This window comes from Mustelus asterias, chromosome 22 (assembly GCF_964213995.1).
Source record: "Mustelus asterias chromosome 22, sMusAst1.hap1.1, whole genome shotgun sequence".
Taxonomy (NCBI): Eukaryota; Metazoa; Chordata; class Chondrichthyes; order Carcharhiniformes; family Triakidae; genus Mustelus; species Mustelus asterias.
In genome coordinates, this window is record NC_135822.1 from 19130184 (window position 1) to 19156670 (window position 26487).

At 44.5% G+C, this 26487-nt stretch overlaps 1 protein-coding gene across 2 annotated transcripts in view; it reads left to right on the forward strand.

The window, feature by feature from the left end:
* The first annotated feature begins 5315 nt into the window (after positions 1-5315).
* LOC144509882 (sphingosine-1-phosphate phosphatase 2-like) overlaps positions 5316-26487 on the forward strand; it is a 31478-nt gene continuing 10306 nt past the window's right edge. The window contains exons 1-3 of one of the 2 annotated variants that reach the window (XM_078238819.1): positions 5316-5620; positions 7601-7759; positions 20393-20572. In XM_078238819.1, the coding sequence (XP_078094945.1) occupies positions 5402-5620; positions 7601-7759; positions 20393-20572 (558 nt within the window). In that variant the 5' untranslated portion in view covers positions 5316-5401. Of the gene's footprint in view, positions 5621-6560; positions 6673-7600; positions 7760-20392; positions 20573-26487 lie in introns of those variants that run through there. The other variant, XM_078238820.1, reaches the window with a different exon arrangement.

Consider the following 26487-nt stretch of genomic DNA (forward strand, 5'->3'; position numbering starts at 1 on the left):
TAGAAAATATGTTGTCACATGTGGGGGAGACTAAAACTAGGGTCTATGTGTATAAGGTAGTCATTAATTAACCCATTAAGGCATTCAGGAAGAACTTCTTTACCCAGAAAGTGGGAAGACAGTGGACCTTGTTACAAAAAGTAGTTAAGGTGAATAATAAAGATGTATTTAAGGAGAAGCTAGATTATATAAATGAAGGAAGAAAGAATAGAACATTAGGCTATAGGACTAGATGAAGCAGGGTGGGAGAAGGCTTGTGCGGAGTACAAACACTGGCATGGACCAGTATGGGCTGAATAGCCTGTTTTTGTGCTGTAAGTATGCTTGTATGAATGTTCCTAAGTTCTGTGTAATTCTATAATTGCACACAGACCTGTTGGCATGACCTGCAGCCCACAAGCTAGGTACAGAATTCTATTCGAAAGGAAAAATAGAGAGTCCCCATCACACTGCCCTCCAGGTTGTTAAGCAAATCAAAGATTTCACCTGCAGGTTAACCTGGAGTCAATTCCAAATATTGATCAATATCCATCTTGAGTGGATATTTCACCAGTTTGAACCTATTGTCTGTATTTCTCATCATGAACTAGTGTTCTGGACTTACTCTTTTCTATACCATGCCAGAATTTTAAGGCTATCTGCAAATCTCAAACTCCTAATTTGGGACCCATTTTCACACTTATTCCTCCAGTTTGGTACATTCAATGTCTCCGGTGCAGCTGGGTTTTACATTAAAGATTTTCTTCCAACTCATTTTCAGAAATGTCGGCATTTATTATCATTCCTAGTTACCCTGGAGCAGGAGCAGTATGGCGGCCAGCACTGCTGCCTCACAGTGCCAGGGACCCAGGTTCAATTCTGACCTTGGGTGACTGTCTGTCTGGAGATGGCACATATTCCCCATGTCAATGAGGGTTTCCTTCGGGTGCTTCAGTTTCCTCCCATACTCCAAAGGTGTGCAGGTTAGGAGAATTGGCCATCCAGACAAGTGGAGAATGTTCTATTACACTCCCGACATGTAGATGGTGGAAAGGTTTCAAGGAGTCAGGATGTGAGATGCTCGTTGTAGAATACCTAATATTTGATCTGCTATTGTATCCACGGTATCTATATAACAGGTCCAGTTAAGTTTCTGATCAATGAGACAGATTGATGATGGGGAATTTGGTGATTTTATCTTTCATGAGACGTGCCACTTTCAAGTTGTCGCTGGGTAAGGCTAGCCTTTGCTGCCCATCCTTAACAGCCCTTGATCTGAGTTAACCAAATGTAGGCCAGACCAGGTAAAGACAGCAGATTTCCTTCTGTAATGGGTTTCTACAATAATTGATGATGATTTCAGGGTCACTATTGCTGAGACTAGTTTTATGTTCAAGATTTTTTTTAAAAATCAATTGAATTCCACCAGCTGCCATGGTGGGATTTGAACTAGCTCAGCAATGTTACCACTGCACCACCGTGCTGTTGAAAGGGATTGGGACCTAACAAAACATCAGAGCAGGAGTGGAGAACATTGAAAAACAGTTTGGAGAAACCTGGAGTGCTGTTCTCACTTTTTATACCACACCTTTCACCGTGACATTAACTTTGATGAAGGAATCAATTATTTTATATACAGTTTATAGGTAACAGTCAATGAGGAGGCACAGGAGATGGGGTTCAATGTTGGAATGTGTGAGGTTGTCCACTTGGATCTGATAAACACAAATGGGAATATTTTCTTAGTGATGAGGCACGCAAAACTGTGGAGGAGCAAAGGGATTTGCTTGCCCAAGTATCTGAATCACTAAAGACTAATCCATAGGTACATCAAGTAATCAGAGACTAATAGGAGCTTGGCCTTTACCTCAAGGAGTTCAAAGATGAGGAAACTTGGCTTTGGTTGTAGAAAGCCTTAATCAGACCTACAATTGGAGCACTTGTTCTCTTTTGGACATTACACCATAGGAATGCTGCATTGGCCTCAGAGAGAGACCAGCACATATTCACCAGAATTATACCAGAATGTACAGGGCTAAATTATGAAGACAGGCTACATAAACCTGATCCTGCCTCCCTGATAACAGAGATGAAGACTGACCTAATCAAGGTAATTACAATGATAAAATCATTTGATGGGATAGATATGAAGAAACAATTTCCTCTGATGGGGCAATCCAGAACAAGAAGATACACAATCTATAACATAAAAGTTAAACTGTTCAAAAGTGGAATTAGAAATAAACTCTCTCCAGATTTTGTGCTGTGGACGCTTGGTTTCTTTGAATTGTAGATTTTGATTGGATAAGGATATCAAGGGATGAGGAGCTAAAATGGATACATTTTTTCAAAATATAGATTAGCCATGATGTAACTGAATAGAAGAGCAGAGTTGAAGGACTGAACGGCCTCCTCCTGTTCCTATATTCCAATAAACTAAAATAAACCAAGGTTTAATTTGACTATCTTTTAGCAATGACTACACTTCAAAAATACTTCATTGACCACAAGGCACTTGGAGACATCCTGATGTCATGAAAGGCTCTATATAAATGCAAGACTTTCTTTGACTGAATCTTCCCTGGAATGGGAGAATTTGGTGGAACTTCTGTATGATTTTTGAAGTTAATAAATTGTGGCTATGGATATGATAAATAAATGCTTAAAATAGTTCCTAAAGTTATTTTTGATCACAATAAGTAACAGTGCAATGTGCGAGGGGTATGAGTGGAGTTTGTTGGGAGTGGTTAGCATTGGCTGCAGGTTGTAGGTGCAATTGGCAGATGGCGCTGTTGAGCCCAGTTGTGATACTACAGTAATCCGACAGGGAAAATGGTTCTTGGACGCTCCCTGAAGGAATTGATTGGGCTCCTCTAAGCTCCCTATCTTTAGAAATTCTACATGTGTTTCAGGAGATCTCTATTTTTACTCCCCAGTGCTTTGCATTTCTTTAAAAAATTGTTTTCCTCAGTTTTGTAATCCCTCTTTGGTCCCCCTTGTGTCCAAGAAACTCTTTTCTTCCTTATCTGAAAAGTAAATTCTGAAGGAGCTGGAGATTCACGTGGACGGGGCAATGGTGTAGCTAAGCAAATGTTTTAAAATAGTAAATTCACCACACTGTCTTAAATAAATAATAGGATTTCAATATAACAGCACTCTGCCTGTACTTGTAGGAGGGAAAGGGTGTACACTCTGCGAGTGTGTACATGTGTTCGTCTGTGTGCGCATATAACTATAGAAGTTTACAGTACACAAGGAGGCCATTCAGTCCAATGTATCTGTGCCAATATTTTATTAAAGCAATCCAAAACGAATCCACTGTCCCAATCCCTCTCTGTAGCTGTGAACCTTTCTCTGTTTTAATTATTTGACCAATTTTTTCTTAAAGGATGCAGTGGTTTTTGCTTCTCTTGCTCCCTTTGGCAAAACATTCCATTCTCCCACAACCTGTTATGTCAAAAGACTTTCCCTGAACTCTCCCCTCATTCTAATGCTGACTCCTCAACCAAATGCAATAATCATTCCTTATTCACTCTACCAAAACCTTTCTTATCTTTATACATGTCAATTAAATCTCCTCATAGCCTTCTCTGCTAAATTCCAGTTTCTCATCCCTGACATCTTCCTGGTGAATCTATACTCTGTTCTCTCTGTGGTTTAAATATTCTTTCTATAATGGGGAGCCCAAAACTGCACATAACTCGTGTTAAAAACCGGAAATGCTGGAAAAACTCTGCAGATCTGGCAGCATCTGTAGAGAGAGAAAAACAGAGTTAACGTTTCAAGTCCAATGTTGCTCTTCTCCGAAACTAGGAGTGGAAATGGGATTGCCTGCTGATGATTTCACAGTGTTCATGACTCTTCCATTAATAAAACAATTCATGCCCACATTCAGCAAGACCTGGACAACATTCGGGCTTGGGCTGATAAGTAACAAGTAACATTTGTGCCACACAAGCGTCTGGCAATGATCAGCTCCAACAAGAGAGAATCTAACTATCGCCCCTTGATGTTCAATCGCATTACCATTGCTGAATCCTCCGCTAGCAACATCCTGGCTGTTACCATTGACCAGAAACTGAACTGGTCTGGCCGTATAAATACTGTGGTCACGAGAACCAGCCAAAGATGAGGAATTCTGCAGTGAGTAACTCACCTCCTGACTCCCCAAAGCCTTTGGGGAGTCAGGAGGTGAATTACTCACTGCACCATCCACAAGGTGCAGGTCAGGAGTGTGATGGAATACTCTTCCATTGTCTGGATGAGTGCTGCTCTAACAACACTCAAGAAGCTCAGCACCTGAATTACTATCAATCAAGCAAAGACTAGTTTGTATGCAAGAACAAATAGGCTTTTATTAGCAAAAGACTTGGAGCACACCCATGCTGATGAACTGGTCCAGAGACTGAGGCAGGGGGGTTGGGAGCAGTCACCTTTATACCTGGACTGGGGGGGGGGGGGGGGAGGAGTCTCAGGCAGGGCCAGCAGGGGCATGCCCAGGCATGTAACACACACACAGGCAATAAGCTTAACAGTGGTTTACCACAGCACCATCCAGAACAAAACAACCCACTTGATTGGTAACCCTTCCGCCACCTTCAACACCCACTCCCTCCACCATGGATGCACAGTAGCAGCAAGGTGCACCATGTACTAGATGCACTGTGGCAACTCACCAAGGCTCCTTCCACAACACCTTCCAAACCCATGACTTTTACCATCTAGAAGGACAAGGGTAGCAGATACATGAATACTACCACCTGCAAGTTCCCCTCCAAATCACTCATCATCCTGACTTGGAAATATATCGCTGATCCTTCACTATCACTGGGTCAAAATCCTGGAACTCCCCTCCCTCATAGCACAGTGGATGTACCGACACCACATGGACTGCAGCCGTTCAAGAAGGCAATTCACCACCACCTTCTCAAGGGCAATTGGGGATGGGTAATAAATGTTGACCTAATGAGTGACGCCCTAATCTCTTGAAGAAACAAAAAATATATATTGCAATGTAAAGCAATGTAGGGTATAAGATTATGGCACATAACGCGAGAATATGTAGGATCTAACAAGATAGAATCTAGGGTACAGCAATATAAGCTAAAATATTATCAATCATAACCTGCAAAATGTTCCCACCTAGACCCTCTTTGCGAGGGGATCTGAAAGCCCCGTGGCTTTGATTGTCAAAGTGACCTTTGAGACAGTGGTTTCTCTATGAGCTCGGAGCCGTTTCCTTGTTAAATGTCAATCCTCCTGACACCGCCCTCCCAGCCCTGCTGCACCAATGGCACAGGTCAGATAGCTGCACACGTGATACCTGTACAGGTAACCCCAGGTGAGCTGGTGTTTTTTCCCAGGTGAGCAGCAGGCGCCCCCCCCCCCCCCCAGCCACACACTTTATCCCGCCTGCCTTGACATGGACCAGTTGCTGGATAAAGTGCGGGGACCGGAGCTGGTGGTTCAGTTTCAGCGGCTCTGTGGGCTCAGTCGGCTTTGTGAAGACAAACCAGCTCCCCCGCACTCTCCAGAAGCGGGCAGACAGGCACAGCCTGTTCCCACACCCCGACTGCACACTCCAGCATGCAGAGGAAACCATACCAACCCTGAACACAACGGCACCGTGTCGGGGGTTCCGGTGAGTGACCTGTCTCCATGTATTGGCTTCTTGACTTTGCTTTAGATTCTGACAGTCAGAACCAAGGGGACCTTGAAACCCGCCAACTTTGCTCATTTCCTCCATGAGGGAAGGTTCAGATTCCTATAGTCAAACTTCCCCAGGAGCTTAGAGAGATCTGTTCTCCGTTGGCCTCAGTGCCCCGGGAATAGGAAGGGGAGAATTGGGACGAGAGTCCTCGCTCCTGGCCACTGTCCAGTAACTCCTGTCTGCTTTCAATTGAAGCCGTGATGCCTTCAGCGGTTGAATAGCAGGGTTGGCTGCATCCCGCAGAGTTTCGCAGAGCCGCCCCAAGGCCTGTGCCTGCTGGATCGGGTGATTATTCTTTCTGTATTTTCTTACTATTTCTACCTGTGCTGAATTTAGCCTTGCTTCAGATGCTCGCATTCCACAGTGACCAGTCCTGGACCTGGCTGGTGTGTGTGTGACTCTCACTGAGCACTGGACTCTGCTCTCGAACTCTCAGTTCCTGTGCCGTAACTACTTACCCAGGAGAAAATGATTCCCTGAAAGGTTTAGGCAGCTCGGGAAATGTATAAATTATTAAGGGATCATTTATTTGGAATATCAGCACAGGATAAAGGCCATTCAGTCCCCTCTCCCCCAGCCTGTTCCACTATTAACATGGCTGATCTGAACTTCAACTCCATTTACTCCCCTTTGATCCAATCTCCCGAAACCCTCCCCTCTCTGGAGTAAGCAGCCTGTAAAGCCTTTCAATTCTCTGGTGACGTGACTGGCAGCTCACCTGAGTGGTAATTCTTCATTGCAAATTTGGTTAACGAGTTACAGAACGCTATCAGACAGAGAAAGGTATCACTGTCAAGACTGGCCTGTTCCTCATCCATTCTCTCCTCTTTTCAGGAGGTGCATTGCAGTTACCTTTAGCATGGACTGGTGTTGGAGCCTGGGCTGCATTGGCACCAGTTTTCCTGCTGTGTGATTGGATGTCCTCCTGCACACCAGGGGTGAATTGTGCCAAGCATTCGGCACAAACACTTCAGTTTACTCAGGTATATAGCAGATTCCCAGAGATATTTCACGGTTGATTTTAAGTTAGACCAGTGTTGGAATCGAGACAAGATTCCCATTTCCTGCTTGAAAATGGCACCTGATGGGATGATAGAAAACAGAAAGAGTTTGCATTCTATTTCGCACCTTTCACCAATGCACTTTACGATCATGAAATACTTTTGAATTGTCACTGTTGTAATGTAAGAAATGTGGCAACCAAAATTAGCATAGTATGTTCCCAAAAACAGTAATGTGATAATAAAGATGGCACGGTGGCACAGTGGTTAGCACTGCTGCCTCACAGCGCCAGGGACCCGGGTCCGATTCCCAGCTTGGGTCACTGTCTGTGCGGAGTCTGCACGTTCTCCTTGTGTCTGCATGGATTTCCTCTGGGTGCTTCAGTTTCCTCGACAGTCTAAAAGACATGTTGGTTCGGTCCATTGGCCATGCTAAATTCTCCCTCAGCGTACCTGAACACGCGCCAGAGTGTGGTGACTAGGGGATTTTCACAGCAATTTCATTGCAGTGTTAATGTAAACCTACTTGTGACCCTAATAAATAAACTTAATACCTGGGTTTAAGTTTTCTGTTTTTGTGAATTGACTGACTGAGGGATAAATATTGGCCAGGACACTGGGGATAACTCCCCTACTCTTCTCCAAAATAGTGTCATGGGATCTTTTTCATCCCCTGAGAGGGTAGGCAGAACCTCAGTTTAACATGTCATCCAAAAGATAGCACCTCTGACAATCTCGCACTCCTTCAGTATTGCACTGGACGCATCGGCCTGGATTATGTACTCAAGTCTGTGGAGTGTGCTGGTACTTTTAATTTTGATTCCTTTCAGTCTCTGCTCCTCTATACTTCAGAATCTGGTACACCTTACCCCAAACCCTGATTGCAATATTGTGTGTTTGATTCCTCTAGGTTCCTCGGCAGAAGTACAAGATTGAGAATTATTTCCTCTACTACCTTTTCCTGTTTGCTGCCACCTTGGGCCAGGAAGTTTTTTACATCACCTTTCTTCCTTTTTGCTACTGGAATATTGACCCATATGTGGCTCGGAGAGTGATCAATATCTGGGCAGTGAGTTGCTTCATTTATACCTTTTTAGTGACAATGGAAATAAAAAGATCCTTCATGGGGATTGGTGTAACAGGGACACGGTGCTAAAATGTTTTGACCATTTATTTTTCTTCTCCCCTGTTTTGTTCAGTTCACTCTAACTGCCTCGCTCTCAAATGTTAATGCTGTTCTGAAACCTCTCGGGATATTTTACTTTGGTAAAGATGCCATTTGAAATTTGTATAAGTACTGGCAGCCATCCATATTCACTCATTCAAATGAACATCTTTCAAATGTGCCAGGAAGCTATTTGGCTGTGGTGTGCACACTCCATCGGTGCTTGATAGCTGGCAGTGAGGTGCTGGACCCTCTGGATTTTCTTCACCCCTCCAACCCAGGACCCTAGAGCTCCATGCGTTGCTGAGGGTGAGATCATCTGCTCAGCGCAGAGTGGGGATTGAGCTTCGGAATCTCCCTCAGTTGTATGACTCCATATTACATCAGGATTTATCAAACTGGGTCCCAGAGGCAATAGTATTCCTCATTATTAATCCCTTAAATTGGGTTGAGTTGGACTTCTGAATATTATATGTGGGCATCTGATGGCAGAACATGACGGAAATGTCTGGTTTGAAGAACCTGTGGTTAGTGAACTAATTGTGTCCCAGATAAAACAATTACCTGACCCTAACGCATACAGCCAATGGGGGCATTGACTAGAAGAGAGTATAATCTCTCGCGCCTGTAATTCATTTTCAGATGTCGCACAGAAGCTAATCAGTCACAATAATTAGGCAACAGGAATGTTGGTCCGTTTGCCAAGATTCCCCTGCAGAGGTGGAGCAAATGGCAGTTACCTGATTGGAAAGGGAGGGGGTGGTGTTACAGGAGACCAGAATCCTGTGGTTTGGTGGTCTGGGTCTCCACCCAACTCTTTATTCCTGATGGAATGGTACTTCCTGATTGTATATGTTCATATTCGCCTCATTTTAATTATATCAAATTGCACCTTAACCATACATTAATCCCTGCTTGTGCAGAACTTGTTTATCAGGATATTTCATGAATGGGTCATGATCACTATCAGCTACAGAGAAATACTAGGAGAGAAGAACATTGGCCGTCTCAATTTTTCTGCCCCCCCTCACCCATTCCAACCTCTCTCCTTCCAAACTTTGTGCCCTTCGCTCCCTCAAGTCCAATCCTGACATTGTCATTAAACCTGCCGACAAAGGGGGTGCTGTTGTCGTCTGGCATACTGACCTCTACCTCGCAGAGGCTGAGTGCCAACTCTCAGATACTTCCTCCTACCTTCCCCCGGACCATGACAACACCACTGAACATCAAGCCATTATCTCCAACCTCACTTCCTCCGGATGCCTTCCCCCCACATCTTCCAACCTCTTAGTCTCCCAACCCCGGACAGTCCGCTTCTACCTACTTCCCAAAATCCACAAAAAAGACTGTCCTGGCTGGCCCATTGTGTCAGCAAGCTCCTGCCCCACTGAACATATTTCCTCATACCTTGACTCCATCCTCACTCCCCTGGTCCACTCCCTCCCCACCTACATCTGGGATTCCTCTGATGCCCTGCGTCATATTGACAGCTTCCAGTTCGCAGGCCCTAACCGCCTCCTATTCACCATGGATGTGCAATCTCTCTACACCTCCATCCCACACCAGGACGGCCTGAGAGCTCTTCACTTCTTTCTTGAAAAGAGGCTTGAACAATTCCCATCCACCACCACTCTCCTACGCCTGGCTGAACTCATTCTATCTCCCAACAACTTCTCCTTTAACTCATCCCACTTTCTCCAAATCAAAGGAGTAGCAATGGGTACCCGCATGGGTCCTAGCTATGCTGGTCTTTTTTGGGGTATGTGGAACATTCCTTGTTCCAGGCCTACCCAGGTCACCTCCCATAGCTCCTTTACCAGTACATCAATGATTATTTTGGTGCTGCTTCATGCTCTCGTCCAAACCTCGAAAAATTCATCGACTTCGCTTCCAGTTTCCACCCCTCCACCGCCTTCACCTGGTCCATCTCAGAACTTCCCTTCCCTTCCTTGACCTTTCTGTCTTCATTTCCGGCAATAGACTATCTACCAATATCTATTACAAGCCCACTGACTCCCACAGCTATCTGGACTACAGCTCTTCACACCTCACATCCTATAAGGACGCCATCCCTTTCTCTCGCTCCTTCACCTCCATTGTATTTGTTCCGATGATGCCACTTTCCAAAATGATGCTTCTAATATATGCTCCTTTTTCCTCAATCGTGGATTCCCATCTATAGTTGTCAACAGGGCCCTCAACAGCGTGCGGTCCATCTCCCGCACCACGACCCTCACCCCCTCCCCTCCCTCCCAGAACAAGGATAGAGTCCCCCTTGTTCTCACATTTCACCCCATCAGCCTCTGCATGCAAAGCATAATCCTCCACCATTTTCGCCAACTCCAGCGCGATGCCACCACCAAACACATCTTCCCTTCACTCACTCTGTCAGCATTCTGCAGAGACCGTTCCCTCCGGGTTAACCTCCTCCACTATACTCAACACCTCTCCCGTCACTCATGGCACCTTTTAAAGTTTAAAGTAAAGTTTATTTATTAGTCACAAGTAAGGCTTACATTCACACTGAAATGAAGTTACTGTGAAATTCCCCTAGTCGCCAGAGTCTGGTGCCTGTTCGGGTAAAAGCACCTAACCAGCACATCTTTCTGAATGTAGGAGGAAACCGGAGCACCCGGAGGAAACCCACACAGACACATGGAGAACGTGCAAACTCCACACAGACAGTGACCCAAGCCGGGAATTGAACCCAGGTCCCTGGCGCTGTGAAGCAGCAGTGCTAACCACTGTGCTACTGTGCCACCCCCTTCCCTTCCCATGAAATCGCAGAAGGTGTAACATCTGTCCCTTTACCTCTTCTATGCTTACCATCCAAGATCCAAAACATTCATTCCAGGTTAAGCATTTCACTTGCACCTCTTTCAATTTGGTCTATTGCATTCGCTGCTCCCAATGTGGTCTCCTCTATATTGGGGAGACCAAGCGTAGACTGGGTGATCACTTTGCTGAGCACCTTCAGTCTGTACGTAATCAGGACTCTGACCTTCCGGTTGCTTGCCATTTTAACATACGATCCTGCTCCCATGCCCACATGTCTATCCTTGGCTTGCTGCAATGTTCCAGTGAAGCTCAATGCAAACTGGAGGAACAGCATCTCATCTTCTGGCGAGGCACTTTACAGCCATCCGGCCTCAACATCGAATTCAACAACTTCAGCTGATTTACTCTACCCCAATTTGCTCGGCCCCCTTTGTTTTCATTCTATTTTATTTAATTTTTTACTGTTCTCTACCTTTTATTTCTTTATAGTCTTTCTTCATTTTTCTTTCCCCCCCCTCCCACTCTTTCCCCCTACCTCATCCCCCTCCCCTTACCTTTTCTCCCCCCCACTTCCCCTTTTCTACATTCTACCTCTGTCCCATCTTCCCCCCCTCTCCTCCCTCCCCCAACATCTTCATCTGTCACAGCCTACAGCTTCTCTGTCATTAGGCCATTCACACCCTTTCTGTGGACAGCTATGAGCAGTCTTTTCCCCTGGTTTCTATGGTTATGACTCATCTTTCATTCCCTCACCTGTAGTATAAATATCTCCCACTGTGCTTTGACAAAGAGTCATCTGGACTTGAAACGTCAGCTCTTTTCTCTGCTTACAGATGCTGCCAGACCTACTGAGATTTTCCAGTGTTTTCTCTTTAGGTTATAGGAAAATACTAATTTATTTCCAGACTCGCAGTGAATTGAATCAATCAACCAGTTTAAACTAAACATACACATTGTCTAAAGCTGAACATATCCAATCAGTGCTGAGCAGCAATCAGCAAGGCCAATATAACGATAATGTTGAAGTACTTATAGCCAGTCATGGGAGTGAATAATCATTCTGTGGTAGTGTTTTAGTCAGACTTCCTGAGTTCAGGAACAGGAGACCATCCTTTCAAAACTGTTCCACTACTTAATTAGATCACGACTGATTTGCATTCCAACTCCAAACCAGCCACCTTGGTCTGGTATCCATTAATATTTTAACTGCCTAACAAAAATCCATCAAATGAAAGTAAAATACTGTAGATGCTGGATATTCGAAATACTCAGCAGGTCAGGCAGCTTCCATCAATCTCCATTTGGAAATGGAAGGTCGTCGTGACATGAAATATTAGGCTGGATTTTACACACTGCCAACACGTTTGAAGACAGGGGTTTTCATTAAATCCATCGGGCAGCCTGCCCACTAGCCTATCCTGCCCCCACTGCAATTTTACCAGTGGCTGGGGTAGAGTCAGGTGCCTGCCATGGCGCCAGTTGAGACCCTTGAGAGGCCCGTCAGAGCCCCCCTCCCCTCTGCCCAAGGTGCTGCCCTCCCTCTGTGGGCTGTTAAGCATCAGCTCCTTACCCCTCCCAACCCCATCGCCTCCCTTGCTGGGACCCACCAGCTTGGCACCTATCCAGGAAATTGATCCCAACACCCTGTGCTTCTGTCTCATTGGAGAGCTGCTGGTATCTAATTGGCTGGCAGCTCTCTGAGGCACGGTATCCTGATCCAGAGCAATGGAAGTACATCCTCCAGTCTGTTAATGGCCAATTGACCATTAAATGGCTTTAGGGCAGCCAGTGTGCCCTTCAATGGGTTCTCCTCTGACCTTTTAGCTGGAAGGGTAGGGGGGGTCGAGGAATCTGACCCCATGTATAATTCAGCTTGTTAACTCTGTTTCCACAGAGGGTGCCTAACCTGCTGAGCATTTCCAGCTTCTTTTTTTGTTTTTAATATTTTATGTTGAAGACATCGGAGAGAGTCAGAGTAATTTATGGCACAGGAGGCCATTCAGCCCATTGAATCTGTGTTTGCCCTCTGTGGAACTATCCAGTCAACTCTACCGCCTTAGCCTTGCAAGTTTATTTCCTTTCAATACCCATCTAATTTTCTTTTGAAATCATTCACTGTCTCCACTTCCATCATACCAGTAGGCAGCGAGTTGCAGGTTAATACCACTCGCTTCATTAAGAAAAGTTCTCCCTTACATTCCACCTGCATCTCTTACCTAAAATCTGTGTCCCCTAGTCTTTGCACCATCAACAAATGAGAACAGTTTTTCCTGGTCTGTCAGTTCTAAACATGTTTTAAACCTTTATCAAATCTCCCCTCAATGTCCTTTGCTCCTAGCAAACCAGTCCAGCTTCTCCAACCTAACCTTGTAGTGAAAATTCCTCATCCCTGGAACCTTTTACACTTGTTTTGCTTGTCGCCAATAAGATGCCCACGTTGAACTCTGGGTGGGCGGGGGAAGGTGCATTTTTAAAATTGCTAATTTCTGCATTGAGGAAAAAGAGTTCCAATTGGTCATATTGGCTGCACCTCCCTTTGCTGTGATGGGACTAAATTTGGGACCTTTCCATTTGTATATCTGTGTGTGAGGTGGGGTTTGAGGCGTGGTGTGAGAAAGAAATCTATCTGTCCTGTTGGGTGCGAGGCAGGTGTAGCTTTTCTCTGATCCTCCTTGGAGACTGGAGAGGTATAACTTGAGTTTAAGCATTGAATATGGGATGCAACTTGTATGGATCCCTCCGCTCCTTTGAATCCCCCTTCCAATGCCGAGTTAAGTTTCAAAGGTACCACAGCGAGATAGTGGAGAAGAGGCAGCCATAGGGGACATAATCCAGCTTCTAATGTTCTGGAAGGTAGTGGGGCCTCTGAATAGTGGTCTCACATCTGGCAGGACACTCACATCAGATGGACATGGAACAGTGGCCTCCATATCTTGCGGGACCTTACCCTGTTAGGGTTCCCAATTGTGGTTGAATATGCTCCTGGAGGTTTTGTCACATGGTCTCCTGCCTTACGATCTATATTAATGACTTAGACAAGCAGACTGAGAGTAAAGTCTCGAAGTTTGCTCATGACCCAAAGCTAGGTGGGAATGTAAGCTGTGAGGAGGTTACAAAGACGACAAATAGATACAAGTTTTAGAGTGGACAACAAGATTGTAGATGGAGTACAATGTGAGGGAGTGTGAGGTTATTCACTTTGGTAGTAACTATAGAAAAGTAGAATTTTTTTTTAAAAAGGTGTGACACTTTTAAATGATGTTTACTCATAAACAAAATACAAAGTTAACAAACAGATATGGCATTTTGGCATTTATTACAAGAGGATTTGAGTACAAGATTAAATGAGTCTTGCTCCGATTGTATAGTGCTTTGGTGAGATCCATACCTGGAGTACTGTGCACAGTTTTGGCTCCCATATCTAAGGAAGATATACTTGCTTTGAAGGCAGTAGAGTGAAGGTTCACTAGATTGGTTCCTGGGATGACAGGGTTGTTCTATGGTGAGAAACTGAGTAACTTACTTCTATACTCTCTCAAATTTGGAAGAATTAGAGGTGATCTAATTGAAACGTACACAATTTCCAAGGAGTTTAACAGACTAGGCGCTGTGAGGTTGCTTCCACTGCCTAAAGAATTTAGAACACCGAGTCACAGGGCTGGCGACCTCCAAAAATGGCAGGTAGGACCCTGATGTAGAAGTCCTGCCCCCATTCCCGACATCCAAAGTTTGTTGGATGAGAGCAGGGCATAATTCATACAGGATGGAAACCAAACTCAGCAGGGCCATTTGAACTTGGTGCTGAGGTCAAACAGACTCAATTATGGCTGTTCCAAGGCCCTTAATCCACAATCACAAATTGATGGCGTTGATGTATGTAAGAAGTCCTCGGAGGCAGAAGTCCCTTCACCAAAATTCCTTTATTTATAAGATCCAACAACGCCACACAGAGCACTCTCAGCATGCAGTCTCCATCCTGAGTGCCAGAGGAACTGACACTCCTGTTTAAGTACAGAGCATGGGGCTCCCTGATTAGACCATCAATTTGGGCCTAAATCAGGGAGTTCATATTCAAGCAGGACATCAATTGCCTGATTAAAATCGTTACAATGCAATAGCTCTTGAGGGATGGATAAGATCTGTTTAAGTGACATAATTTGAAGTTTTAAAAAAATCCCTCTTTAAGCATGGAAAAAAAATGCTGAAACCATCAGTGAGATTTAAAAATCTATCTGTGAGACTGCTTTGACCGACAAGCAATCTGATGTAGGTTAGAAAAAACATTATCATCTGTTCATGCAGTTTTAATGAGTCCTTTGCTGATATTTTCCAAATGTTGCTATTATGTCATTATGAATGCTTAGCTGAATTTCAAAAGCTACAAGTATTTGAATGGGGGTTCAGAGTTCAGAGTTTGACAGTTTTAAAAATGAACTGTCTTTGTTGTGGAGTCTGAATTGAGATTTTTTTAATAGATTAATCACTTCAGATTTTAAAACTTTGGAAACGTTTTGTGTATTTTATTTTCACTATCAGGTAAAAATGAGAGAGAGCTGGATTAGATTGTTCGATTTTTCTTTTTAAAAAATCACCACATGTTTCTTGAGATCTACTCATGTCATAGGAGTATGCTGGGTCAGGGGTGGTATGAGGGGCTGGGTGTTGGTGTGAGGCATGAGTTGACATGGATAGGCCATGAGGTATATGAAGGACATGGGGAGACGTGTTTGGTGGTGATTGGGAGGGCTGAGGGCTAGAGATGCTAACAGCACCTAAAACAGGTGGGATGGAGTACCATAGAACCTAGGCACTCCTTCTAACCAGGCCACCTCTGTGGCCAGCTATGATCTGCCTCCGGGGTCTGTAAGCCTGAATCTATCCCACCTCCACAATCCTGGAGTGAAAATTGGGTCTAAAGTGATCCTTTAAAGCAAGGCAATTCTGCCATGTTGGGAAATCTCCCACCTTGGGAGCATTTTTTTTCATTCACAGAATGTGGGTGTCACTGGCTAGGCCAGCATTTATTATCCATTGTTAATTGCCCTTGAGAAGATGGTGATGAACTACCTCCTTGAACCATTGCAGTCCCAGTGGTGTAGGTACACCCACAAAGAACAAAGGACAGTACAGCACAGGAACAGGCCCTTCAGCCCACCAAGTCTGTGCTGGCACAGATGCCTCTCTAACCTAATATTTTCTTGCCTCTAAGTGATCCATATCCCTCCATTCCTGCCAATTCATGTATCTATCCAGATGCCTCCTGAATGTTGCTATAGAATCTGCCTCCACCACCTCCTCCGGCAGCATGTTCCAGGCATTCACCACCCTCTGTGTGGAAAAATTTGCCCCATACATCTCTTTTAAACTTTCCCCCTATCGCTTTCAACTTATGCCACCGAGTAATTGACCCTTCGACCCGAGGAAAAAGACTCTGACTATCCACTCTATCCAAGCTTGTCATAATCTTGTAAACCTCCATTAGGTCCCCCCTCATCTTCCGACGTTCCAATGAAAGCAATCCAAGTTTATTAAACCTTTCTTCATAGTCCATATCCTCCAAACCAGACATCTTTGTAAATCTCTTCTGCACACTTTCCAATGCACCAGCAGCCTTCTGGTAGTGTGGCGACCAGAATTGTACACAATACTCCAAATGTGGCCTAACCAAAGTCTTATACAGCTGCAACATGATTTTCTAATAGCTATACTATATTATAGCTATAGCTACAATAATAATAATTGTAAAATGGACTATTATTTAAATGGTGAAAAATTACAACATGCTACTGTGCAGAGGGACCTGGGGGTCCTTGTGCATGAATCACAAAAACTCAGTTTGCAGGTGCAGCAGGTAATCAAGAAGGCAAATGGAATGTTGGCCTTTATCCCGAGAGGGATGGAGTATAAAAGCAGGGAGGTCATGCTGCAACTGTACAGAGTACTAATGAGGCCGCACCTAGAGTACTGTGTACAATTTTGGTCCCCTTATTTAAGAAAGGATATATTAGCTTTGGAGGGGGTACAGAGAAGGTTCACCAGGTTGATTCCGGAGATGAGGGGGTTAGCTTATGAGGAGAGATTGAGTAGACTGGGCCTGTACACATTGGAGTTTAGAAGGTTGAGGGGAGATCTTATAGAGACATATAAGATAATGAAGGGGCTAGACAGGGTAGAAGCAGCGAGGTTATTTCCACTTACAATGGAAACAAGAACTAGGGGGCATAGCCTCAAAATACGGGGGAGTCAATTTAGAACAGAGTTGAGGAGGAACTTCTTCTCCCAGAGGGTAGTGAATCTTTGGAATTCTCTGTCCAATGAAGCAGTAGAGGCTACCTCGTTAAATGTGTTTAAGTCACAGATAGATTTTTAACCATTAAGGGAATTAAGGGTTATGGAGAGCGGGCGGGTAAGTGGAACTGAACCCACTATCAGATCAGCCACGATCTTATTGAATGGTGGAGCAGGCTTGAGGGGCTAGATGGCCGACTCCTGCTCCTATTTCTTATGTTCTTATACTCAATGCCCCGACCAATTGAGGCCAGCATGCCATATGCTTTCTTGACCACCTTGTCCACCTGAGTTGCCACCTTCAGGGAACTGGATCTGCACGCTTAGATCCCTCTGTATGCTAATATTTCTAAGGGCTCTACCATTTACTGTATACTTTCCTTCTGCAGTAGACCTTCCAAATCGCATCACCTCACATTTGTCCGGGTTAAATTTCATCTGCCATCTTTGAGCCCAGGTCTCCAGCTGATTTATATCCTGCTGTATCCTTTGATAATCCTCCTCACTGTCCACTATTCCCCCAATTTTTGTATCAATTGCAAATTTACTAATCAGACCACCTACGTTTTCCAATATCTAATATATATTACAAACAACAGAGGCCCCAGCACTGATCCTTGTGGAACACCGCTTGTCACAGACCTCCAGTTAGAAAAGTACCCTTCCACTGTTACTCTCTGCTTTCTATGCCCAAGCCAGTTTTGTATTCATCTTACCAGCTCATCTCAGATTCTATGTGACTTCACCTTCTGTATCAGCCTGTCAAGAGGAACCTTGTCGAAGGTTTTACTAAAGTCCATGTATACAACATCCACTGCCCAAGAACTCTCTCGTTTGTGAGAAGCGACCTCCCCTTCACAAAACCACGTTGCCTATTGTTAATAAGCTTTTTCTCGTCCAGATGTGAGTACATCCTGTCTCTAAGGATCTTCTCCAATAATTTTCCCACTACTGATGTGAGACTCACAGGCCCGATATTTCCCGGATTGTCTCTACTGCCCTTCTTTAACAAAGGAACAATATTAGCTACTCTCCAATCCTCTGGTATCTCGCCCATGGCTAAAGAGGATATAAAGATTTTGGCCAAGCAATTTCTTCCCTTGCCCCTCTCGGTATTCTGGGCTCGACCCTATCTGGCCCTGGGGACTTGTCCATCTTAATGTTTTTCGAAACCTCCAATCCCTCCTCCCTTTTTATCTCAACATGTCCTAGAATGTCAACATCCTCCTTTCTATACTCGCCATCCACCATATCTTTCTCCTTTGTGAATACTGATGCAAAGTACTCGTTAAGGATCTCACCCACCTCATCTGGCTCCACATACAAATTCCCTCCACTGTTCTTGAGTGGACCCATCCTTTCCTTAGCTACCCTCTTTCTCCTTATATGTGCATAAAAAGCCTTGGGATTCTCCTTAATCCTGCCTGCCAAGGGCATTTCATGACCCCTTTTAGTCCTCCTGAGTCCCATGTTGAACCTCTTTCCTGCTCTCCTTGTATTCCTCAAGAACCTTACCTGTTTTCTATTTCCTGAAATTTATGTACGCCTCCTTCTTCTTTTTCATTCAGCTCACAATCTCTTGTCATCTAGGGTTCTCGAATCTTGTCATCTTTATCCTTCATTTTTACAGGGACATGTTTGTCCTGAATTGTTAACAACTGACTTGGATGTGGATTTACCCTCAAACAGTCACCCCCAGTCTATATTCCCTCGCTCCTGCCTAATACTGTCATAGTTAGCCTTCCCCAGTGCTGTTAGGGAGGGAGTTCCAGGATTTTGACCCAGTGATAGTGCAAGATATAGTTCCAAGTAAGGATGGTGAGTGACTTGGAGGGAAATTTTTAGGTTGTGGTGGTCCCATCTGTCTGCTGCCCCTCTCCTTCTAGATGGTAGCGATCACGGGTTTGGAAGGTGCTGCCGAAGGAGCCTTGGTGAGTTCCTACAGTGCACCTTGTAGATGGTGCACACTGCTGCCACTGTGCAATGGTGATGGAGAGAGTGAATGTTTGTGGAAGGGGTACCAATTAAATGGATTGCTTTGTCCTGAATACGTCGAGCTTCTTGAATGTTGTTGGAGCTGCACTCATCCAGGCAAGGGGAGAGTATTCCATCACACCCCTGACTTGTGCCTTGTAGATGGTGGACAGGCTTTGGGGACTCAGGTGGTGAATTACTGGCCGCAGGATTCCTAGCCTCTGACCTGCTCTTGTAACCACAGTATTTATATGGCTGGTCCAGTTCAGTTCCAGGTCAATGGTAATACCCAGGATGTTGATAGTGGGAGATTCAGCAAAGGTAATGCTATTGAATGTCAAGAGGCAATGGTTAGATTCTCTCTTGTTGGAGATGGTCATTGCCTGGCACTTGGGTAGTGCAAATGTTACTTGCCATTTGTCAGCCTAAACCTGGGTTTTGTCCAGGTCATGCTGCATTTGGACATGGACTGCTTCTGATTTATTGCCCCAGGATGAGGGGATGATCATTTCGGAATGAGATGAGGAGAACCTTCTTCACTTAGTGGGTTGTGAATCTGTGGAATTCTTTACGTCAGAGGGTTGTGAATGTTTCATCATTGATTATATTTAAGGCTGTGACTGACATATTTTTGGTGTCTTAGGGAAATGGGAAACAGGTGGGCAGGTGGCACTGAGGCAGAATGATGATTGTGTTGAATAGCAGAACAGGCTTGAGGGACTGAATGATTAATACCTGCGCCTATTCTTATGTTCTCTAACTATCCTATTCCCCTCTCCTCGCTGCTCCTGTCTTCTCATCACCAATTGGAAAGCGAATAGATACTTCATTTTTCATTGATTCCTGACAAATCCTGCTCCCATCTCCAATATTTTATACCTAAGAAAATGCAAACAGACACAGTATAACAACCTAAATGAATATTTTCATTGCGGCAAAAACTAGAGGTTAATCATCAATCCCTGGAGACACCCAGCTGGTTCTAGGAGGTCAGCAATCACTGTTGGGGAACTGGGAATTGAATCTAATGATCCGATAAAAGGATCATTTTTATGGAAATAAAGCAGTGTGGACCTTCTGGATGTGAAAGTGGAAGGAATGGGTTGAATGCTGTGACACTGAGGGGTGAGGAGAACACTGACATCACAGGTTAAATTGGACTTTCAAAACTGGAACAAGCAAATTTAAAATTAACCAGGCCAGAGTGAGAATAAAGGCTTGGCAATGATTTTCGTCAATATTCTTATCGCCCCGAGTTAATGCTGAATCAAGCAATTCCTCTTTAAAGAGTTGGGTAAGTACCTGGTTAGGAGAAGAAACTAGGATTATAAGGATAAGTAATAAACAGCTCACATGCACATAGCTTTCTGTCGTACTGGGCCCGACATCTGGAGACTGTTGCAGATTAGGGTTGATTGATACTGCTATAAGGTGAGAAGGGCAGGTGGAGTTTGCATTGGATTGAACTTTTTCTCCTTGTGTTCTGTGTTCCTCTAGATTGTGATGTACATTGGCCAAGCTTCCAAAGATGTCTTAAAGTGGCCCAGGCCTCCGTCCCCTCCGGTGGTCAAGCTCGAAGTACGGGTGGATGCAGAGTATGGGATGCCCTCCACTCACGCCATGGCTGCCACTGCAATCCCCTTCTCCTTCCTCCTGGCCTCGATGAACAGGTACAAGGTGAGTCAGAGTTCAGTTCTTCTTTGGTCTTCTCAGTGTTGGGTAGGCTCTCGTGGAACTTCAACCCGCACCTTGTGGCAGCTTTGAGTTTTTTAAACCTGTTCTTTTGCAACGACACATCAGATATTCTACTGGGGTGGGGTGAGTTAGGGGAAGGGGGGTGGTAACATGAAATGGACCGTTTAAGTTGTACCCTGCCCCATTTGCTGCTCCATTGGCTGATTCACTAACGCCTGATAACACGTTGATATGTTAGCACCCAAAATGATTTTCACTCCGTTTGCTTTCTGATGGATCCCCTGAGTGAGTGCAATGTCCACCAGGCCACAAGAGGCCATGAAGTTCCCAAGGTTTATCGCTGGCTCGTATGGAGCGAGTTAATGTCAGCCTGGGCAGCAGTTGGAGCTCCAGAATTGACTGCAGTGCTCTTGGGTCAGAGAGGGGAAAGATGAAGGCTCAATTTCAGGCACAGAATACCTGGCACATTTCCACGATGAGCCTGGACAGTGCAGGCCCAATGCTCCTCAAGTATTGGGTCTCTGGCATCATTGTGGTAATAAGGACAAGCTTTCACCACCTGGACTCACCTACCCCATTGACAGTGGCCCGCACGTAAGTCCAGTGGGGTTAGAGGTGAGTGCAATGGTAGGATGGCAGTGGTCCCAAGTGTGCTGTAGCCAAGGAGGGGAACACTCCTGCTCCTCCTAGCTCCACTAGAGGCTGGCTAAACTGAGTGTTTACTCTGTTTTCCAGAGTAGGATTAGGTCTGGCCTTGCTTGGCTTATTGCTGTCCAATGCCCTGAAGGAGGCCTGAAACAGACATAAGGCCCTTATTTACATAAGCAAGTGGTCAAATGCCTATCTGAAATGGGTGCATCGGATTCCTGGCTGCTGCCTATGCCAATAGCTGCAGGCTGGTGCAGATTGGGCATGGGGCATTACACCCTGAAACTTTCCCATCTTTCCATTCTCAAAGTGCTGTAATACCCTGAGTTGCTAGGGTCTGCTGTTGCGAAGTTGGGTAGAGTAATTGTAGATTGGTGTTTGTAAAATTCGTGGAAAGATCATATGGAGCATTTGGCAGGGCTCCTCGAGAGATTACAGAAGGCAAAATTGGTCATAAACTTGGCAAAAACAGAATTTGCGAAGGCGAAAGTGACATTCTTCAGGCACAACATTGGATACGGATGGATGACACCGCAAAACATGAAGATGAAAGCCATCAAGGAATTTCCAAGACCATCCTCGAAGAAGGAAGCACTACGATTTTTGGGATTGAACAGATTCTAGAGGAAATTTGTACCAAACCTTCGTAGCGTAGTGGCACCATTGACGGATTGAAGAACACAAAATTTCGGCGGACAGAACAATGCCAGGAAGCATTTGAGAATTTAAAAGCAGTGTCAACCACCGCACACGTTTAAGCCGCACCAAAATTTTTGAAACCTTTCAAAGTCGCCATCGGCGCAACTGATGTAGGTTGGAGCTGTGTTGCGTTATAAAGCAGAGGTTGATCCCCACTCTGAGAACTAACACTTAACCACTCAAAGAGGAGTACCTCATCTCATAATCTGTTAAAGTGAGTGGGAAGTGGTAATATCTGCTCTTCAGCAACCCTTTAGTGGTTAAGTGGTGAAGAATATAGATTGGGAGCAGACGTTTGAGGGCAAATCACCATCTGGCATGTGGGAGGCTTTCAAGTGTAAGTTGATAAGGATACAGGACCGGCACATTCCTGTAAGGATGAAGGATAAGTATGGCAAGTTTTGGGAACCTTGGATAACGAGAGATATTATGAGCCCAGTCAAAGAGAAAAAGAAAGCATTTGTCAAGACTGGGAGGCTGGAACATGCGAAGCAAGTGTGGAATACAAGGAAAGTAGAAAAAAACTTAAGCAAGGAGTAAGGACAGCTAAAAGGGGCCACGAAAAATCACTGGCCAGCAGGATTAAGGAAAATCCCAAGGCTTTTTATACATACATAAAGGGAAAGAGGGTAGCCAGGGAGAGGGTTGGCCCACTCAAGGACAGGGGAGGGAATCTATGCATGGAGCCAGAGGAAATGGGCGAGGTATTAAATGAGTACTTGGCGTCAATATTCACCAAAGAGAAAGGCTTGGTGGATGATGAATCTGGGAAAGGATGTGTAGATAGTTTGAATCATGTTGAGATCAAAAAGGAGGAGGTATTGGGGTTCTTGAGAAACATTAAGATAGACAAATCCCCAGGGCCTGATGGGATATACCCCAAAATACTGAGAGAGGCAAGGGAGGAAATTGCTGGGGCCTTGAGAGAAATCTTTGTATCCTCACTGGCTACAGGGGAAGTCATGATGTGGAGATACCGGTGTTGGACTGGGGTGAACACATTAAGAGTTTTAACAACGCCAGGTTAAAGTCCAACAGGTTTATTTGGTAGCAAATACCATAAGCTTTCGGAGCGCTGCTCCTTCGTCAGATGGAGTGGAAATGTGCTCTCAAACAGTGCACAGAGACACAAAATCAAGTTACAGAATACTGATTAGAATGAGAATCCCTACAGCCAGCCAGGTCATTGTCTGTATCTTTAAGACCTGGCTGGTTGTAGGGATTCGCATTCTAATCAGTATTCGGTAACTTGATTTTGTGTCTCTGTGCACTGTTTGAGAGCACATTTCCACTCCATCTGACGAAGGAGCAGCGCTCCGAAGGGCTTATGGTATTTGCTACCAAATAAACCTGTTGGACTTTAACCTGGTGTTGTTAAAACTCTTACAGGGGAAGTCCCAGAGGATTGGAGAATAGCCAATGTTGTTCCTTTGTTTAAGAAGGGTAGCAAGAATAATCCAGGTAATTACAGGCCAGTGATCCGTACGTCAGGGGGAAGGAAATTATTGGAGAGGATTCTTTGAGACAGGACTTACTCCCACTTGGAAATAAGTGGATGTATTAGTGAGAGGCAACATGGTTTTGTGAAGGGGAGGTCGTGTCTCACTAACTTGATCGAGGAAGTGACAAAGGTGATTGATGAGGGTAGGGCAGTGGATGTTGTCTACATGGACTTCAGTAAGGCCTTTGACAAGGTCCCTCATGGCAGACTGGTTCAGAAGGTGAAATCGCATGGGATCAGAGGTGAGCTGGCAAGATGGATACAGAACTGGCTCGGTCATAGAAGACAGAGGGCAGCACTGGAAGGGTGTGTTTCTGAATGGAGGGCTGTGACAAGTGGCATTCCTCAGGGATCAGTGCTGGGACCTTTGCTGTTTGTAATATATATAAATGATTTGGAGGAAAATGTAACTGGATTGATTAGTAAGTTTGCGGACGACACAAAAGTTGGTGGATTTGCGGATAGCGATGAGGACCATCAGAGGATACAGCAGGATATAGATCGGTTGGAGGCTTGGACAGAGGGATGGCAGATGGAGTTTAATCCAGACAAATGTGAGGTAATGCATTTTGGAAGGTCTAATATGGATTGGGAATATTCAGTAAATGGCAGAACCCTTAAGAGTATTAATAGGCAGAGGGATCTGGCTGTACAGGTACACAGGTCACTGAAAGTGGCAACGCAGGTGGAGAAGGTAGTCAAGAAGGCATACAGTATGCTTGCCTTCACCGGCCGGGGCATTGAGTTTAAAAATTGGCAAGTCATGTTGCAGTTTTATAGAACCTTAGTTAGGCCGCACTTGGAATATAGTGTTCAATTCTGGTCATCGCACTACCAAAAAGATGTGGAGGTTTTGGAGAGGGTACAGAAAAGATTTACCAGGATGTTGCCTGGTATGGAGGGCATTAGCTATGAGGAGAGGTTGGAAAAACTTGGTTTGTTCTCACTGGAACGACAGGGGTTGAGGGGCGACCTGATAGAAGTCTACAAGATTGAGGGGCATGGACGGAGTGGATAGTCAGAAACTTTTTCCCAGGGTGGAAGAGTCAATTACAAGGGGGCACAGGTTTAAGGTGCGAGAGGCAAGGTTTAAAGGAGATGTATGAGGCAAATTTTTTACACAGAGGGTGGTGGGTGCCTGGAACTCGCTGCCAGGGGAGGTAGTGGAAGCAGATACGATAGTGACTTTTAAGGGGTATCTGGGCAAATACATGAATAGGATGGGAATAGAGGGATATGGTCCCCGGAAGGGTAAGGGGTTTTAGTTAAGTCAGGCAGCACGGTCGGTGCAGGCTTAAAGGGCCGAAAGGCATGTTCCTGTGCTGTAATTTTCTTTGTTCTTTGTTAAATCAAAATAACTCCCTGACACACTCTCTAAAATCAACAAGTAACAATTTACTAACTAACAGTGAACAAGTTAACCAAACTATTAACAAACCGAATAACACATGATTCTAATGGAATGCTGTTTAGATAAATATAATTCCCACTTATTTGCAAAAAAAATAGAATTTTTAGTCACTCTTTAAATTACAACCAGGTTTGTCATCTTCCAGAATATTTTGTCTTCTTTCTTCTTTGCTATCTAGATAAGGCTTTCTTTTAAGACATAAATGAGACCATGAGAGTGAGCAGTTCTCTCTCTCTCTCTTTGAAGTTTCTCTGAAGCCTGTTACCATGGCACCCTGTTGCTTGGCCCTTCTGTACAATATTTCTCTATATGCACCTGCAATTTTTTTTAACTCTCTGGGCACAAAAAAACTTTTTTAAAGGGACCATCCAATGCTTTCTCCCTAGCATTTTACAATTTTACAAATACCAATCTACAATTACTCTATTCAACTTCGCAACAGTTGTTACAGGAGGACGATTATGGAATTGAAAGGCCAATCGGTTATTTTTCAAAAAACCTCTATCCACCAGAAAAAATATTCAACAATTGAAAAAGAGTTATTGAGTTTGGTAATGGCCTTACAACATTTTAATGTTTACATTGCAAACAGTGCAGCAGAGACGACTGTGTGCACCAATCACAATCCTTTGACATTTCTGGAAAGATTTAAGGACAAGAACACCAGATTATTTCATTGAAGTCTCATGTTACAAGCATCTAATTTATAGATTTTTGCAGGTCATGAAAATATTATTGCGGATGCTTTATCACAAATTTAAAAGAAAAATGTTTATATAAGATAGAAATGTTTATATAAATCGAATTAGTATAAAATGTGAAACTCTAGATTAGAACATAAGAACATAAGAACATAAGAAATAGGAGCAGGAGTAGGCCATCTGGCCCTTCGAGCCTGCCCCGCCATTCAACAAGATCATGGCTGATCTGAAGCGAATCAGTTCCACTTACCCGCCTGCTCCCCATACCCCCTAATTCCCTTATCGATCAGAAAACTATCTACCTGTGATTTAAACATATTCAACGAGGAAGCCTCCACCACTTCAATGGGCAGAGAATTCCAGAGATTCACTACCCTCTGAGAGAAGAAGTTCCCCCTCAACTCTGTTCTGAACCGGCCCCCCCTTATTTTGAGGCTGTGCCCTCTAGTTCTGGTTTCCCTTCTAAGTGGAAAGAATCTCTCCACCTCTACCCTATCCAGCCCCTTCATTATCTTATATGTCTCTATAAGATCACCCCTCATCCTTCTAAACTCCAACGAGTACAGACCCAATCTGTTCAATCTCTCCTCATAAGCCACACCCCTCATCTCCGGTATCAACCTGGTGAACCTTCTCTGCACTCCCTCCAAGGCCAATATATCCTTTCGCAAATAAGGGGACCAAAACTGCACACAGTACTCCAGTTGCGTCCTCACCAGTGCCCTGTACAGTTGCAGCAAGACCTCCCTGCTTTTATATTCTATCCCCCTCGCGATAAAGGCCAACATTCCATTCGCCTTCTTGATCACCTGCTGCACCTGCAGACTGAGTTTTTGCGATTCGTGCACAAGGACCCCCAGGTCCCTCTGCACAGTCGCACGATGTAATTTTTCTCCATTTAAATAATATTCCAATTTACTATTATTTCTTCCAAAGT